Source organism: Watersipora subatra, chromosome 3 (assembly GCF_963576615.1).
Source record: "Watersipora subatra chromosome 3, tzWatSuba1.1, whole genome shotgun sequence".
Lineage (NCBI taxonomy): Eukaryota > Metazoa > Bryozoa > Gymnolaemata > Cheilostomatida > Watersiporidae > Watersipora > Watersipora subatra.
The window spans coordinates 57,106,753-57,126,205 of NC_088710.1; the positions used below are offsets into that span (position 1 = coordinate 57,106,753).

At 34.5% G+C, this 19,453-nt stretch overlaps 3 protein-coding genes across 8 annotated transcripts in view; 2 read left to right on the top strand and 1 right to left on the bottom strand.

Annotated features, from left to right (window-relative positions):
• LOC137391205 (glutathione S-transferase 1-like) overlaps positions 1 to 7,066 on the bottom strand; it is a 37,944-nt gene extending 30,878 nt beyond the window's left edge. Inside the window, exons 1-6 of one of the 3 annotated variants that reach the window (XM_068077605.1) lie at positions 6,928 to 7,041; positions 5,748 to 5,887; positions 5,478 to 5,570; positions 5,216 to 5,331; positions 5,008 to 5,100; positions 3,674 to 4,106 (exon numbers count right to left, since the gene is read on the bottom strand). In XM_068077605.1, coding sequence (XP_067933706.1) covers positions 3,945 to 4,106; positions 5,008 to 5,100; positions 5,216 to 5,331; positions 5,478 to 5,570; positions 5,748 to 5,883 — 600 coding nt within the window. In that variant the 5' untranslated portion in view covers positions 5,884 to 5,887; positions 6,928 to 7,041 and the 3' untranslated portion in view covers positions 3,674 to 3,944. Of the gene's footprint in view, positions 1 to 3,673; positions 4,107 to 5,007; positions 5,101 to 5,215; positions 5,332 to 5,477; positions 5,571 to 5,747; positions 5,888 to 6,927 lie in introns of those variants that run through there. The other 2 variants (XM_068077604.1, XM_068077602.1) reach the window with 2 other exon arrangements.
• A 7,899-nt stretch (positions 7,067 to 14,965) lies between these two features.
• Positions 14,966 to 15,511, top strand: LOC137390777 (homeobox-like protein HDP1). The gene has a single exon (XM_068077095.1). It carries the CDS (start codon positions 14,966 to 14,968, stop codon positions 15,509 to 15,511), a length of 546 nt encoding a protein of 181 aa, XP_067933196.1.
• A 1,348-nt stretch (positions 15,512 to 16,859) lies between these two features.
• The window catches only part of LOC137391203 (RNA helicase Mov10l1-like), a 79,649-nt gene continuing 77,055 nt past the window's right edge, over positions 16,860 to 19,453 (top strand). For all 4 annotated transcript variants that reach the window (XM_068077594.1, XM_068077597.1, XM_068077595.1 and 1 more), the window contains exons 1-5: positions 16,860 to 16,883; positions 17,115 to 17,312; positions 17,640 to 17,745; positions 18,053 to 18,287; positions 18,800 to 18,892. In XM_068077594.1, the coding sequence (XP_067933695.1) occupies positions 17,190 to 17,312; positions 17,640 to 17,745; positions 18,053 to 18,287; positions 18,800 to 18,892 (557 nt within the window). In that variant the 5' untranslated portion in view covers positions 16,860 to 16,883; positions 17,115 to 17,189. The remainder of the gene's footprint in view (positions 16,884 to 17,114; positions 17,313 to 17,639; positions 17,746 to 18,052; positions 18,288 to 18,799; positions 18,893 to 19,453) is intronic.

Genomic DNA, 19,453 nt, shown 5'->3' on the forward strand with positions numbered 1-19,453 from the left:
GCCTTACACTAGCTTATCTACTAGCTTTACCCACTAGCTTTATCCAGCTTTATGCACTCACCGTAATTACCAAGACCACCTGTACTGCCTTGAGCTCAGACACCAATATAGCCTGAGCCTAACAAATCCCATAATACAACAAATACTATTGTTATTGATTATGTAATACATTGTAGTGACAATATGTAGTAAAATAATAAAAATACATATTTCTACTAAAACTATCAAGGAAAAAATGCAGCATGTATTTACAAAGCAGTATATATATGTCTTATTGGGAGAAACATAGTAATAAAATTATTTAACATGTTCAAAGTTTTCTATAAAAATACACTGTTCCCGTTTATTTAGACTTGGACAGATCTTAAAAAGCTATGACACACCAATTTCTCATCCTGGCTAACCCGACCATGTGCAACTTTATAAAGTCCTGTTGGAACAAGATGGTTAATAAGCTGTGTGCCTTTGTAAGCTATAATATTTTCCCATTGCTGGTTCAGATACTCTTTTTTCTCTAAAATGTCATCAGGTCTTACTAAAACAGCTGCAGCAGTTGAGCTTTTACATGATTGAGAAAAGCTCTCTGCATTGGTTACAACAGCTTTACGCCCTGACACAGAGCGACGCACTAATCTTTTCAAACTACCTCAAACCATCGACTGGCCCTTTTTCATGGGAGGTAGCAAAAAGCTCCATTCAAAATGCTCAAGTTCATGGGCCGCCTTAAACCAGTGAAGATTAGCAAAGAGGAAACGTTTTTTTAACTGTGCCGCCTAACCATTTGAAAACACGCAGACTGAAGCTATGTCTTCATTTTCAGATTTTATCATTGATATCAGTTTGTCAATGTACACATAAACTGAATACTTATCATGATTTAGGTAGTCACTGACAAAACAAACGCTATGTATTCCATTTACAGTCCATGTGCAACAGGTGAACAATGTCGCCTGGTTGTATGCCCAGTGAGCAGCTTGTGTTTCATCCAGATGAAATGTTTGGTAGTTTTTACTAAAATCAACTTGCACAACTTCTTCATTTGGTCCCAATTTTCCTTTCAATTGTTCATAATATGAGGTTTGGACATCTTCAATGTAACAGTGAGTCAAAAAAGTACCCCACGTTTCACCAAACAATCAAGGAGCTCATTAACTGGACCTTCATGCCTTACCTTTTGAACCTTTTTGTCAGCTGTTTCCCACTGAAACCAAACTACTTGCGTGTCCACATTATCTATGATAACCAAATCTAAATTCTTTACTGACTCACAATCACTACACTTAGTGTTAAGTATCAAGCGTGTGCATACACTTTTTGTTTGTACGATCCCAAACAATGATACTGACTAACTCATGACCACTAGATGGTCAGCTACTGTTCTTAGCTAGCACAGAAACGCACATCAACGTATTCTCAAGTATTGAACACACACGAACATTATGAGGCACATCATCTAGAGAACATACTTGAGCAGGTCTAAGCTCAGCAAACTTGGTTCTACCTATAGGGTTTGTTCCATTGTACTTAGCCTTGTAGAGCTCATGTGTCTCACCGATGCTATGGTAAAGATGGCGCTTCTGAACCATTTCTCCATTGACGCATCTACAATCTTTCATACCTGGAGCTTGTCGGAATATATCATCTCTTAAGTAGAAAGTTTGAACTTTCTTAACACTGTCATTAGCAATTGGCTGCCTGCCACGTCTCTCATGAGTGTCACTTCTCCAGCTAACTGCACTCCAACATGAAGGGTCAGCTTGCGCACAGCTTGTCTAAATCTATGAGGACTGTTATATGTAGAGCTTTCTGCAGTCTCTTGACAGCTTTACCTTCCGACTGCCTGTTTTCGAAGGCACAAGCTACAATTAAAGTTTTGCACATGATAAATAAATTTTGTACACATTCTAAAGTTGCAAACAAAAGCTGCCAAATATACAATTGTACAAATAGTATATAAATATAAAATACATAAATTGCAGAAAAACGTCTGCAAAGAATGTAAAATCTACATACTATACAAGAGATAAATTTCAAATTAATGTATATTGGTGATTTAATAAGTACATTTAATGTATGGATGTACTTACAATTGGAAAATTTCACAGTTAGCACTTTTTTCTTTTCTCTTTGCTTACGTTTACGGTCTCTCTCTCGTATTCACATTTTTCTTTCCTTGTCCGACACGTTTTCCTTTTCCTTTTGGCGATATCTCTTTGAAGCAGCTGCTTGTGCTGATAAAAATACTGTCTTAGTTTTGTCGTCAGCTTCCATTTTTGAAACTCCTTCGTACGCTCATTATGAGTCTTGGTCATGTTGTTGCTGGGTAGACTACACTGAATACTGATATAGGTTGTTTTCAATTATATTTTATATTTGCTAACGTTAGTGAGTGTAGTTGTTTTCCAACTAGTGAAAGTCAAAAGGCCAGTAGAACCACCTTTGAAGGTCTTTACTAAGAAAGAGTCCATGATTGTACTTTAAACTTAATGACACTTCTCAAAATCTTATGTGAATCTAGACCAGTGGTTCTTAACCAAAGGGGATTCCCCTGGTTATAAAACCTAAAAGTTTAAAAACCGCTAGTTTAGACAAAAGTTATAATCTTTCAACTTAAATTTTAATCCTTTTTTAGAGCTTACATTCACATCCACAAATAAGTATTAATCTCAAAAACATCCTAGAACTGGACAACAATGGACTAAAATGCTTTTAACTCAAAGAATGGGGTGTCCCATCATTCGCGGTGTCCCATCATTCACAACAGCTATCAAATATGACAACTAGTAGAGAGCTGTATTTTATGGTATATAAAGTTGATACTGTTTCTACTTTTCATATAAATTTTTTTGCTGTATTCACAAATTGAGCTGAGTATGTATGTTTTTCATGAATGATAGGCCATTTCTACCAGCGCCTTATATAATGCTTGCCCTACACTTTAAAATACAGCTATCATAGTGTTATCTTACATATTCACCTAGAAACAATGTCTGAGTGATGTTCACAAGAGAAAGGACTGTTTTGACATTCTACTTTCCTGTTACAATACATGAGAAAAACTAAAAATTTATAATTAATTGGTGATTCAAAGAACCTTGAAGTTCGATGGTGAATAGACCCAACAAAAATATTCATATACAAGTATGCTGTTATAGCTTTGCCATTTAGAGCTTTTTATATGGAAAGTTTTCAAAATTATAAAAAAATATTAAAAGATTATTTTAGCTGAAGAATCATTTATTTATGGATAAGCCCATATATATATATTTATATACAAATATATATAATGTATATTTATATACAATATATATAATATATATTTATATACAAATATATATAATATATATTTATATACAAATATATATAATGTATATTTATATACAAATATATATAATATATATTTATATACAAATATATATAATATATATCTATATACAAATATATAAAAGTCGTCCTAGTAGTAACCAATAGCATTTTTGCAAGCGCTTCAAGCGAGCATATCTTAAACGGTGTAATGAGTGTGACCACAATTATTCCATTGTGTTGCAATGTGGCCGCTTGGCGCAGTAAATAGCCCACCTGTCTGCAGAACTGGAGGCTCCAAATTCAAATTCTAGAGTGAAGCAGGTTGTTTGTTCCTATAACTTGATCGCTATGAACCAGCCAACAAAAGCTGAGATTTATATATTTATTTATATATTATAGATGAGGAAAATCATGTTACATCACATCAGGTTTCAATGACAGCTTTTCATTGTAGATCACCTGTGAGCAATACAGAAACAACAACATAGACATGTAAAATGGTGTAGAGTAATCTAATAGTCTGCAACTCTAGCCAGCCAACTAGCTGCTACCAGAGACAACAAAATCTCCAAGTTGATAAATAGCAATGTTCCTATTTCTACTTCACTGTCTATGTAGTACATGCAGCATTATTTTTATTAGTTGCCAGGTCTTGTCTTGAGCCAATCGGCAACTGCAGGTATTTCTGTAAAATTCTTTACCAGTTCAGAGATTGTAGGATATCCATCCAGCTTTAAATCTTTCATGTGCTCTTGGAGAAGCTCAGTCATGGCGTATAATGAAGTGTCACCTAGCGATGCCTGTAATAACACCATTTAATAATATAATAACTCTAAACTTGTATTTATATATGTCAATTATTATTAGTATTTTGGTTGTTGGGTAAGTCTTCAGTTTTTTGTTCAGCTCAAAAATGAAAAGTGAAAAATATGTGGAATTTTGTTCTGTTAGAGAACCTTAGAGCAGCGTTAATGACAGCAGTAATAACAAATGGGATGATGCTATTATAAAACAAACAAATTTTAAAATTAAATATTAAATCTTAAAAATTATATTTTTCGATTCAGGTCAATTTACTGAAAGCAACCTAAACAACGTTTAACAACTAAAGGTATTATATTAGTACCTAAACCTTCAAGCGTTTCAAGTGTATTACAGGTCAATAACATAAGAAAACATTAAATTAATAATAAAGATAATTAAACCTAAAATAAAAAGCACAGTTTAATGGCATTCAATTTTTTAGGGTTGTGTACACAAACAAGCTTCTTGATAGTGCAACTATGTTAAGACTTACTACCATCACACATCAATTTTAAAAACAAATACAAAGGTTTCTTATATGTGGTAATTATTAGTCGGAGGTTTTGCACAGTTGATTCGTACACATTATAGGTGACCGTCACACAGCAGCACATTGTAATTGAAATTCTGTCACCTCAGTTCAGGCATTCCTAGGTTATTCAATAGTTACGTGACCATGTATATCAAAATAACACACAAATCACGCTCTTATATCTAATCACACAAGTACGTATATCTACGGAATATATGAAAGAACAACTTATACAATTTATCATTTCAATGTTTAAGAAAATGTTATATTACAAATATTTTTATTATAATATACAAAATGAATGAACGATATAAATAGTATAATAAAATAAGTAAATTTATTTTTAATTGATCGTAAGGTCTCACCTCAGCTCCAAGAACAAACTTTCCTTTCTTCAATTGAGCAATGAGCTTATCAGTAGACTCCAGGCTTGATGTTAACTTTTTTATCGCTTCAGCCTGAATAATAGCATTCATTTTTCAGTGGTATGCCCACACACAATAAATAACAACATGGTATTCAATCAGAGAAAGATATAGCAATTGTCAACACGATTGGTTACTTTGGAGTTACCTTCTCTTCTTCAGTTTTTGCATGGTATGATTTAGTAGCATGCTCAAAAACTCCTGAACAGCTGTCGCCAATCATATCGATAACAGCAGCTTCCCAGTTACTGGATCCATACAAATCTAAAAAAGGAAAAGGAGGGCATCAGAGGAATAACTAGTAAACTATGTGATGTATATTAACAGGAGAGTAGATGAGACCGTGGTAAGAGAGGTCAATTTAAAAGGATAGTAATCATGTGATAAACTTGATGTTATGTTACACTTACTCAGCTCTCTGGCAACATATCTGGTTATTGTATTACTTTCACATATCATCTTTCCATCAACTTCTAGAACTGGGAGTTGTCCTTTTGGTGTAGCTGAAAGACAAGTTTAACTCATCATTGATGTCTATTGTGAACATATCAATTATATCAAATAACATAATCTGCTTATTAGATGTCTTTGTCACTCAAGTGAGTTTTGTTTTACAAATAAAACACTGGGTATGTGTATCTTTTATAATAGGTTCACTAGAGTAAGTAGAATATACTCACATGGCTTGAATGCTGCCCATTCTTCCATTGTCAACCTGCAGTCAATAAAGTCTCTTCCTGCCAGTTTAAACAAGAGTCTAACAACTTCAGCTCTTCCTTTGATATCAAAGTATGTAAGCTTCATCTGACCCACCATTTTGCTAAAACAAAACACTCCATTCTTTATCAAGCTGAATACACTTAACATAAAACACAAACATCTCAAGTGAAAGAAATAGAATTCTGTACTGTTTACAATGCTTTATATTGGATAATTTGATGCAGGTGTAAGGGGTTCAGTGATGAGGAATAACAAAACATCAATCAGGTTTGGGAAAAGGTGCAGTCAATTTTAAACTGAGCATTTAATAAGAAAATAGCAAAAAGGCATCTTTAGTTAAACACGAGATTGCTGTCTAATGTTTAGTAAGTGTGCCAATCTGTTTTAGTAGGTCATCTTTACAGTTTCCAATAGAGTCGATTTTAGTATCTAAGTTAGCTGAGTTGACTAAACATTTTTATATAAAGAATAACAGAACTGCAAGGGGCTAACAAACTATACGAATATAAATTGTGTAAGTAGATGTGTTCAGGTATGTGTTCAGTGTAAGTAGAATACAAAAAAGTACAATCTAAAAGTATAAATACACTCACCAGTTTTTGAGTGTGTTGTAAGTAATATTATCCGGGTAAGCATGACCTAGTCTCAGTTAACCCCATTACTTTTGGCTTTAACAAATGGGCGTTGGCTAGAGACTGGCTTAATGTTTCTTCTGTTGATTGGTTAAGTCATGAAATAACTTAGCCAACTGTGCTCTAATTGCAAAGCCCTTTGTCTTGAACAGTCCATCGATATGCTGAATGAGTAACCAGTTTTGTAAGATCCAACCAGTTTTACAAATGCAGAAATTTTTGTTCATTTATTCTGCAGCAACTGTGTCTAAGTATATTAATAACAGTATGATTAGCTATTTATGAAAATGATCAATACATTTTACCAGTAACTTGCTTGTTTAAGCAAGCATTTTTTGTCCAGCTGAACACACCCACTCCACACAAACACTCTCTCAGAGGTTTTGTCTGCTTCCAACTGCAGCCAATGTTTCACGCATCCAGCTAAAACTAAAGATTTAATAAGCACCACGTAAGTTAGTAACTAAATCATTAGCGAGTTTGCAAAACAGGATTAAAATGTTCTCACCAGACTACTCTGTGTTGTAGCGAGGACTTCAACCTTCAGCGACAAAAGACGCACTAACTATGATCACTTATCAACTCCTGGCAGGTATCTATAAGCTCAACTGTCAATATTTGCGCTCGAGCTATGCTCAGTCATTCGTTACTAGATGAAAAGCTTGATACAGTGCTTTACAAAAATATTTGCATTAACAGGGCTAGAATATTAATAGGCCTACTGTAGTGGGTTATCATATGGTAGAACATTCTAGAATAGATAGACACGTAGTAATGTCAAATAGAAAACTTGACCCAATTACTATATAACTAGCTGCTGGCTCTAATATACATGTATAGCTAACTGGTTTAGTAAATAGGTGCATTTGTGACAAAACTTAAAGTTCACTATGCATTAATGTAGTGTTTAAATAGAACAGAACTTAAATTCTACTATGAGAAACCTAAACTCATCAGATGCCTTTGTATTCAAAATGAACCTTTCTTTTTTGCTTACGAGCTGATACTAGTTCAGCCATAAAGTATAAAAGTGTTAGCGGTTGTTATTTTTGAGTTATCCCAACGTTCATATTCCAGGCAATCCAACTTTAAACAAACTAGAGCTGTTTCAGCTGAAAGTGCTACTCAAATCTTTGACAGCAAGCTGCCAAGATATCATATCACTCATTTTCTAGAAAACCTTTTACTGATTATACTGATTAGCAATCTTCGTATTGTATATTTTTAATAACATAATTTATAAATCAAATATATAAACACAAACTACAAATGACAAACACTTTATTATATATATTTAAAGAAATTCAGCTAATGGCAACTACACTACTTACCACTGTTTATAAGCTGTTTTAAATCTTAAGCAAATGTGTAGCATAAGTGAGAAATGTTTTTCAACAATCTGTTTTAGCTGTGCCTCGAGCTTTCAAACATTTGAATTATGCATTGCCGAGATACACACAGAAATAAACAAACACATTCATTTAAAAATTATAATTTTAAATTTTGTATATGTTTAATAAAAATTAATTTTCTGCGCAAAAACTTTTTGACTGCTTAGGCAATGCCAGACATTTATCTAGTAAACAATAATTTTTTAATCCTTACATACTGCACTTGTATTTAAATTAAAAACCACTAGCGCATTTGAAAAAAATAGTTTTTTGATGTTGAAGGGCATGTTATCAGGCAACAACTTCGTGAATGGTCAATAGAGATTTCAGATTCCTGATGTTGTATACATTAAAATGTTGCTGCTGAGGTTACAAACTAGTTCAAACTTCTTTTGCACATCTGCCAGAAAATTTTTGGATTGGTTATATTTAAACTCAAAGTTTCATTTGCCTCATCAACAGCTTGATTAAGAGGAATTGCAGTGTATCTCTTTTCAGTATCAGTATTTTGTTGTTTTGGTCGGGCTGTTTATAGTTTGGGTTTAGATTTTAAGTTTTAAGTTGAATGTATTTAAAAAATAAAACTATTCTTGAATGATAGTTTATCGATCTGAAGTTAGAATGTCTGGTGACTCACTTATAACTTACCGTATCATTGGCACAGTATTTCTCAGGAATCAAATTCAGGTGCACCTTCAGCTTTTTAACTTTTGCTATGACATTTTTGCCACTGTGTCTGAGTAAATTGGCAATGTTAAAACTAGTTATCAATAAAAATGATCAATACATTTTGCAAGTAATTCACATGTTGAGGCAAACAGTTTTTTTATCCAGCTTGAAGCACGCACTTTACACAAACTCTCTATCAAAAAGGTTTGTGTAGAGTGCGGCTACACAAAACCTATCAGCAATCTCAAATGGGTTTTTTTAAATTTCATTATGCATGGCATACGACAATGAAGTCATCAGGATACTTGTCATGAATAAAATTTTTCATTTTTCCAAATATCTTTTCTCCTTTCAAAAATGGTTTACAAAAACTTGAAAAATAATAAATAATGAATTAAATTAAAAAACAAAATTTGAAATTTTTGTTATTCAAGCTGGTTATCAAGAGAATAAAAATTTCCTAAAAAGAAGAAGCGTAGAAAATTATCTTCTGACTATAAATCACAAAAAACTGCAGCAGCCTATCAAGCCCTGTCTCAGAGCTGTTGGTAGTTCTGTTTTCATTCTTATCGCTAGTAATTTTAGATAGCCAAAGTTTTTTTTTATACCAATTGTCATTCAGCTGATTGAATCTGTGATACCTATAAAGTTGCATCGAGTTCCTCATTTACAACTATTGTAAATACATGTACTATAGAGCAATCACATACATGTACCATAGAGCAATCACATACATGTACCATAAATCAATCATATACATGTACCACAAAGCAATCATATACACGTATCATAAAGCAATCATGTACATGTACCATAGAGCAATTATATACATGTGCCATAAACTAATCATATACATGTACCATAAATCAATCATATGCATGTACCATAAAGCTTTCATATACATGTACCTTGGGGCAATCATATACATGTACTATAGAGCAATCATATGCATGTACCATAGAGCATTCATATACATGTACCATAATTCAAGCATGTACATGTAACATAAATCAATCATATACATATACTATAAAGCAATCATATGCATGTACCATAAAGCAATCATATACATGTACCATAAAGCAATCATATACATGTACCACAAAGCAATCATATACATGTACCATAAATCAATCATATACATGTACCACAAAGCAATCATGTACATGTACCATAAAGCAATCATGTACATGTACCACAAAGCAATCATGTACATGTTCCATGAATCAAGCATATACATGTACCATAAAGCAATCATGTACATGTACCATAAAGCAATCATGTACAGGTACCATAAAGCAATCATATACATGTACCATAATTCAAGCATGTACATGTAACATAAATCAATCATATACATATACTATAAATCAATCATATACATGTACCATAAATCAATCATATACATGTTCCATAAATCAATCATATACATGTACCATAAAGCAATCATGTACATGTACCATAGAGCAATGATATACATGTTCCATAAATCAATCATATACATGTACCATAAAGCAATCATATACATGTACCACAAAGCAATCATATAAATGTACCATAAATCAATCATATACATGTACCACAAAGCAATCATGTACATGTACCATAAAGCAATCATGTACATGTACCATAAAGCAATCATGTACATGTTCCATAAATCAAGCATATACATGTACCATAAAGCAATCATGTACATGTACCATAAAGCAATCATGTACATGTACCATAAAGCAATCATATACATGTACCATAATTCAATCATGTACATGTAACATAAATCAATCATATACATATACTATAAAGCAATCATATACATGTACCATAAATCAATCATATACATGTTCCATAAATCAATCATATACATGTACCATAAAGCAATTATGTACATGTACCATAGAGCAATTATATACATGTTCCATAAATCAATCATATACATATACTATAAAGCAATCATATACATGTACCATAAATCAATCATATACATGTACCACAAAGCAATCATGTACATGTACCATAGAGCAATTATATACATGTACCATAAAGCAATCATATACATGTACCATAAAGCAATCATATACATGTACCTTTTATCTATTTTTTATGACTTTCGTGTCTACTATTTGAGTCATTTGCCAGTGGCAACAACGATGTACTCCAGTTGTAAGCCAACCTAATTCAAATCTATATTCTTTATGTGAACTACTTCTTGCAGAAGTTTAATTACGCTTTTCTTAGTCAGTTAGTTGTAACATGTGTTGCCAAGCATAAATGATCGAACTAATAAAAAGAAGCAAAACAAATACATAATTAGGAGCGTAAGGACAGTACACAGAATTCTATCAAACCGTCGCCTATAGATTTTATAGCCTCAAAGTTGACAGTTAGCGGACTTGGTGGGGTTCAGCCAAAGGTTGGTTTTTTGATGTTTTTCGGACTGCAAAAATGCGCGACTGTGTTTCATTGAGTTGTATGCTCATATATTTTCAAGATAACATTAATCCATGATTGAATAAACACAAATTACTAAAATCACCTGTACTTGCCTGTACTTACATATAGTGCGATAGCATCTATTTGTAGGTTGAATCCGTAAGTCTACTGGCCTGAAGTAGAATAACATCATTATAGGGCATTATAGTCCAGCATCAATGAGCTGAAGGGTCAATATTTGCTGTCGATATATAGTGCTTGTATGATGGCGCTTGGCACTTGATCACTTGGCAGTGTGTGGGCAGAGCTAATAGAGTTGATGAGTCGAGGCGGTAACATGAGGTAATGTTCGTAATGTTGAAGTTGTCTTTTCGCTACTTATTTTGGTAACCTTTGGAAAATCCAATTTTCTGATAATGTATCCGGTTTGTAAACTAGCCTGTGTTCACGTAATATGTTGCTCAATTTAAGTATTCAACTACAAACCATATCATCGATGCCAAAAATTGGCCGGAGGAGCTAGATGTCCCCGACGCGGCATTGCAGATCTGACTCATTGGCCGCGTTCACTAGTTTGTCTCTGCCATGCGCTAACTGATTAGAAAACTACATGATGTTTCGAATATTTCGGTTTTTGACGCGTATGCTTTCAGAAGAGCTTACAGATGAAAATGATTACAAAAAAGTCTACTCCAATCAAAACGACAGTTCCTCAACGTCTTTTCATGTAGTACAAGGTGTGTATCGTTTTAATGGGTTTCAAAAAGTGCAATATTGAATTAGTATTTCAATAACGAGTTGCTCGAGACTATAACATTATTGAAATGATTTTATGTCATACAATGCGAAGCATGCACTACATATCTTAAGATACTTCCGATAGAAGGCACGTTTGTAATTAGTGCACATTTAAAACTACACTCTATACTCCATAACCGCCAGCATGGATTTAGGAGAGGACTTCCTTGCAAAACCCAGCTTTGTGGAACTCTACATGACATATTATGCTTAGCTGAGGCATCAATCAACATGCATGCGGTTGTACTTGATTTCACAAAAGAATTTGACAAGTACCTCATGAGCTTCTAATGCAAAAACTTTCCACTATACAATGTATTGACAGTTATTTATTAACATGGATACATGACTTCTTGTCTGAGCGAAATCAATGCTCAATGGAATTAAATCTACTGTTCTGCCTGTGACTTCAGGAGTACCACAAGGATCTGTATTAGGGCCTACTCTCTTAGTGGACATCAATGACCTCCCAGATTGCATAGACTGCTCAGTAAGTCTGTTTGCAGATAACACTCTGATTTACCAAGTGGTCAACAATACAACCGATGAAAATCGTGTTTTAAAAAACATTGATTCATTGCAACGATGGGCAGATAAATGGAAAATGAACTTCAATGCAACTAAGTGTCACGTTATCGGCTTTAACAACAGTAGAGTAATACCAAAATATGCTCTTGGTGATCAGGCTCTAGACCATTTGGAAGACACACTTTATCTTGGTGTCCAGTTGCAATCTAACCTAAAATTTGACAAGCGTATTTCTGAAAAAAACAGTAGTTACAAAGCGACAACTAGGCATGATGAAAACAGCCTTATACTGGGCTCCACAATCTGCTCGGTTGCTGGCATACAAGTAACTTTCTCGTCTAAATCTTGAATATGCTGCAGCAATATGGGATCCGTTTCTAAAAAAAAACACATAACATATAAAGAAGCTGTTCAAAATCAAGCTGTACGTTTTATAAGCCACCTTAAAGGATGAGAAAGTGTTAGTGAAGCGAAAGAAAAGCTTTGTCTTGAGCCACTACAAAAGAGACGTTGTGACATCAGACTTCGACTTTGAATGAGGATACTTAGTGAAGAGGATAAGCATTCAGCACTGAACAGTTCATACGACCAACTTATTAACCAATCCGAGCCTCACATTCAAACTCGAGCAAACAGTAAAGGACTACCATCATCTGTACATGCCACTAAAAGTGAATACTTTAACAGCTTTCTACCTAGAACCATAAGAAACATTAAAAATCCTACAAATAACCACTCAGCTAAAGCACTATAAACTTATATAGCAAGTTGAGCTTGCACTACTGACTAACATTAAAACTCAATTACTTGAAAATTGAAAACCACTGACAAAATAAATTAAATCATATGAGGCACACCACTTCCACATTAATTGGTCTAGTGTGATGACAACTACGAGGTAATACATCACTTCTCTCGTTTTTGCGTTGATATCAAGTGTGATATCAATAAAGTTAAACTCGGGATGTCGCTAATGGGTACTCATGAAGCAATTCTAAAGTGCATTGTTCATATCATTTTAATATCGCAGCGCTCTCTGGGCTATAGATGTCCTACTGCTGTTGTATGGCGGATTAGAGTGTCCCGAGTTTGCAACCCGAGTTGCAAGCTCAGTATTACAACCCGAGTTCACAAGCTCGAGTTTGTAAATATAAGGTGCAATATACTAGTATTACGGTAGCATAACCGTAGATCCGGTTATATTAACAATGGTACACCGTTAGCTAATAGAAATTAAACTATGTATGTATGTACTGTAAAACTATGTATGTAACCATGTTTCCAACCCAAGTTCAACAACTCGGGTTGAAAACATGGAACACGGGGGACTATAAGGCTCCATAGCTATTGCCAAATTTGATGGAGAGTTGAAGGGTTTGTGATGAGCAATGGAGTCAATTAAAAATACAGTGTTATATATGGAGCCTTATAGTGTTCCATGTTTTCAGCCTGAGTTGTTGAAATTGGGTTGAAAACATGGTTACATACATAGCTTTACAGTATATACATACATAGTTTAATTTTTATTAGCTAACAGGTGCCTGTCGGTGTAATATTGTTAATATAACCGGATCTACGGTTATGCTACTGTAATACCAGTATATTGCACCTTATATTTACAAACTGGAGTTTGTGACCTCGGGTTGTGATACTGGGCGTGCAACTCGGTTTATCAACTCGGGTTGCAAACCCGGGACACTCTAATCCGTCATAGTTATAACTGTATAACTTTGGTATCTCATTATGAAATACAAATCTTCATTATTAAATACAAATCTTTCGATAATACTCATCACAAAGGTTTCTAGATTAAACCTGCTAAAATTAATAGACCTAGTAACTTCACATAAATATAACTTGGCCTATAAACTATTCTAAGCGATCATTCTATTACTTTGTTTTTACATGTTAGGGTTTTAAAAATAGCAGTTAAATACAGGAATGAGTAGTAACAAGTTGGTTATATGTTGCAAGAATTCTAGCAGTTCAGCAAAATATTTTATATTTTAGCTGCAAACTTTAGTAACTGTTTCTTACAATCATTTGCTTAATGTTCTGTTTGTTTTGCTACACTTGAGAAAGTAACTATGAATGTTTTTATTGAGCCTTGCTACTTTACTGCTTGTTTTTGCAGCTTGCATTCACAAACTATTACTATTTGAATCATTCATAAGGTTTTGCTGAAGTTACCATGGGATGAACAATGGTATTGAACTCAGCAGCTACAGGGCCATTGTACTGGGCATGTGCTCATTAAGGCCTTGAAGCAAATCAATGCTTGGCCATCAGGTTTATGATTTGTTATCCCAAAATTCTGGATAACATCAGGAAATGGGAATCAGGCAGGCGTGGAGTAAAAAAGTTTGGATAACTCCCGCCAATCAAGAAATTTTGAAAGATGTGCTAGTTTTAATTGAACATCAACAAATGCTAATATATTAATGCCTTTTGTTTTTACCGTTTAATGTCATATAAGCTATTCAGAGTATCTTTTGCTAAAGAAACAAAATTTTTAGCCGTGTCAAACTGGCAATATAGATATATATCGCCAATATATATAATATAGATAAGTTTATCATCTGATAACCATATAAATGTGCTGACTGCTCCATTTACTAAAATTGAAAGGTGGCACTATATACTTGCTTGTATCATTTTATACAGTTTTAGGTATCCAACTTTAAATCTGTATTCATGAATGTATATTTAGCTTAACCATATGCTGCGAACATGATTGATGCTGTGAACATGATTGATGCTGTGAACATGATTGATGCTGCGAACATGATTGATGCTGTGAACATGATTGATGCTGTGAACATGATTGATGCTGTGAACATGATTGATGCTGTGAACATGATTGATGCTGTGAACATGATTGATGCTGTGAACATGATTGATGCTGCGAACATGATTGATGCTGCGAACATGATTGATGCTGCGAACATGATTGATGCTGTGAACATGATTGATGCTGTGAACATGATTGATGCTGTGAACATGATTGATGCTGTGAACATGATTGATGCTGTGAACATGATTGATGCTGTGAACATGATTGATGCTGCGAACATGATTGATGCTGCGAACATGATTGATGCTGCGAACATGATTGATGCTGTGAACATGATTGATGCTGTGAACATGATTGATGCTGTGAACATGATTGATGCTGTGAACATGATTGATGCTGCGAACATGATTGATGCTGCGAACATGATTGATGCTGCGAACATGATTGATGCTGTGAACATGATTGATGCTGGCAGAAATTAAACTTTCTAAAATATCTAGTTGATGCGAAAAAATCCTATTTACTAGAAATAATAAAAGAACAAACTAACTTTTGGCAAAACATTCTGCACAGTTATTCCGTCAAAGTTATGACAACTCAATTGCTGGAGATGAGAATTAGTTTATTGAAAAAAAAAACATTGCAAGCTTTCTTTAGTTGTAAAATTGTGTAGATTTAGCAAAATGCCCAGATGGTGGTTCGCTGTAAAGCCCAGACGATTGTTAATTATATCTGCTAAAAACAATTGAGCGACGGTACTGAAGGCCTCAGAAGTCTTTTGAAGCTTTCAACTGTGCTGGACTTACATGCTCTCAGTGTTAGTGACAATAACAAACTGCTGCAAATCATGGCGTATATCTCTTAGGTTTAGCAAAGAATGCATTTGTTTTTTCAAATAGCATTCATTTTGTTTTTATTAGTTAACCTTGTTTTTTTAGTTTGTTCACTCAGAATTTTTGATAAAACATTTACATTACAACTGGATCAACTTAGTGACATTAATATATGATGTAAAGCAGTCTGTTGTAACATTAACGTTCTCACAATATGGTCATATGTGGTCAATAAGTCAAAACTCAATAGTATTTTTGGATTTTGTGTAGGTTTTCCAATTGCGAATTAAGGGGTTAGATGAAATGGAAAAGGGATGGGGTCTTAGGTGATCAATAGCCCTTCAATGCACCTCAATAACTGAAGATTACCTTCAAACACTTAAACTGAGAGAAAGAACAATTCCTAAGATGTGGCCTTATAATTTGTTTGCATTGAGTACTAGTGAACACAGTTGCACTCAAATAGAATATAGCAATGAAGTCTCTAGATTATTGTAAATCTTCATCCGTTAAATTCTATTACAAGAAAGAAGAGACTCGCTAGAATTTACATCTCAAAATACATGAACATCTAGTTGAAAAATATTAAATGAGGTTATCCATATTTGACAAGATAGTGGTAAAGGCAGTTCACAAAATGTTTGCAATTGCATTGTAATAATGTATATAGATTAGTCCATATGCGGAATTTATTGAACAGCTAGACTTATACATACCTTTTGGTAGTTTGGTAGCTTTTCTGTGAAAGCTGAAAGAATTTGTCAATTTTTTGTTGCTTTACTTGTAAGACATAATGAATAAAAGTCATTGTCTTCTTTTGAAAAGTAAGCTCTCTGCAATACTTTATGTAAGTAGAGTCTGTTGCAATTCTTTTTGTTACACTGTAGTGCCAAGCAAGTACTATGAGAAGGAGGAACAAAAAATTACAGGCAAAGTAACACACATCTATGAGAGTTATGGCCTAGTTGATGGATATGTGTACTTTGACAGCAAGTGTGTTAAATCAAAAAATGCTCTAAAGGTGTGTGTGGTTCTATCCATGTTTTTTGCTCAATGCTCTTATAAATACTTCTGATCATGCATTTACATGTAGATCATTTTCATTTTATTACTCTTATTCTTTTTATCATTACACTTATATTAAAGGGCAACACATCTGAAGTATGCAAGAAATCAGTCATGTCTAGTTCTCACCGTATCATCACTGTTTAGTGCACGCTGTTTAGTAAAGGACTTGTATAATACCTCGCAGGTAGATGATCCGGTAGAAGTTGTGGCTGTGCGGCAGGCGAGGCAGAGTGGTTGGCGTGCTCTGTCAGTTGAAACTATGAGTGATGACTGGGACAGCATTAGAGAGGTCTACCAAACTAGCGGCGCAGTGACAAACATGACTGGTGAACGATCTGGCACAGTTGATTACAAATATAACTTCATTGCCAATCACTGTCAGGTATTCAATCGCTTTCAGATAGTTAATTAATGTCAATTACTGTCAGGTATTCAATCACTGTCAGGTACTCAATAGCTGTCAGGTAGTCAATTACTATCAGGTAGTCATTCACTGTCAGGTAGTGAATCACTGTCAAGTAGTCAATTGCTGTCAGATAATTAATTACTGTCCGGTAGTCAATCACTGTCAAGTAATCATTCACTGTCAGGTAATCAATAGTTGTCCGGTAGTAATTCACTGTCAGGTACTCAATCACTGACTTTCTCATTTGTTTGTTTTACGCGCATGCATTTCTTGCTGATCCTATTATATGAATATTTGAAACAGGACTATGATCCATGGAAAGGAGACAGGGTTCTTGTCACATTGGCAAGCAATGGATACACTGAGGTTGTTGAGGCTCTGCATCCGTTCGCTCCCCAAAAGTATTCAGGTGAGTGAGGAAGCGTGACCACCTTGTGCTCGATTAAAGGTTGCTGTCCCACAAGGTTGAATAGAAAACCACACCATATTAGTACATTTTGTATTGGTAAAAATGACTGTCTTGTCTGGGTTCTTGAGTCTGTCTGAGGTAATGAAAAGAGGCTGAATTAAGTAGCCTATAGTTTTAAAAATCAATAAAAATATTTAATATACTGAGAATAAAAATAGCAGTGAGCTAAATAAAATTTTTGCTTGATATTACTTTTGTCCCAAAATTCTCATATTGTACAGTATTCACTGTAGCTGTTGTGTTTTAGGTAAAGTTGTTCACGTAGGGCAGAGATACTGCTTCATTGATGGGAACATAGCATTTACAAGGTCGTGCTGCGTCAACAGATACACGCCCTGCAGGGGTGACCTAGTATCTGGCCAAATGATAGAATGCGATCAGGGTCAGCGCTGGGGCCTTAGAGCTCTTACAGTTTCATGTAACGCTGACCAACCGGACAGCACAGCGATGGAAGGAAATTCTGCTCAGGGAGATCAACTGAAGTAAGTCTGTAGATATCTATTGGTAAGAGAGGAACTTGTGAAATAATAGAGTTAACCAGCCTATGAATGCGAGCACATTCTATCAAATTATCTTTATGGGTTTAGACATATTGTTTGGGACTGCTGAGCAGTTGTGTCATCTTGTATGAACAGAACGCATCTGCTTGCACGAGCAAACAACTTCTGTCACAAAAGAATGTACAGCTCATTTCCAATATTAATCTCTGCGATAGTATCCAAGTTACATTTGTACTTCTCAACTAGCATTCTTTGCAGAAGCAAATAACTCCAAAGTTTCATTTATTAGATTAAAGCTAGGAAACTCATTTATTCACAACATGCTATTAATGTTTGCACAATTTCGGTTCCACTGTGGGATGCCTACAGACCTTGGCAGCACTGCAGAGAGCAGAATTAGCACAAATAACTTTCTTCTGTTACAAATTATGTTCGAAAGTTTCTGTTTTCATGTCTATCTTCTAGGCTAATGGGCACCCTTATGTATACTTTAGGAAGATAAACGCTGCCTACGTATTTATAGAAGGAAACTTTGAGTTCAATGATGTGGCAGTAGGAAGTTCAGATACTCACACCTTCTTCATAAGGTTTGTATGCTATTATTAGTATCTGTATATACCCCGCGGCCAGTCACTTCTGCATCTGTATATAGTATATACCCTAAGGCCAATCACTTCTGCACCTGTATCTGTATATACTACAGGGCCAGTTAACATCTGTATTTGTTTATACCACCGGACCAGTTAACCTCTGTATCTGTATATACCGCAAGACCATTTAGCCTCAGTACCTGTATCTGTATATACCACAGGACCAGTTAGCCTCAGTACCTCTATCTGTATATACCTCAGGACCATTTAGCCTCTGTTCTACTCATGCCGCTTTTGTCACTGAAATGTCATGTGTAATTTTTGAACAGCTTTCACATATAAAAGTCAGTATGGCATACATAAAGTTGTAAATAAATCATAATAGAATGAAAAGGTTCGTATTTTTACTCTCATTTTAACAAAAGTTTAAATTATGTGCGATGTAATTGATGGATCTAAAGTCTTCCCGCGTGACATTTTATGAACATTAAATGAGAGAAGATATAACCCTTTGTTTAAATTAAATTCCATTATTTAATTTTGTGATATTCAGTAAAA

Coding starts and splice junctions, on each gene's coding strand:
- LOC137390777 (XM_068077095.1), top strand. CDS start 14,966: ATGATTGATGCTGTGAACATGATTGATGCTGTGAACATGATTGATGCT.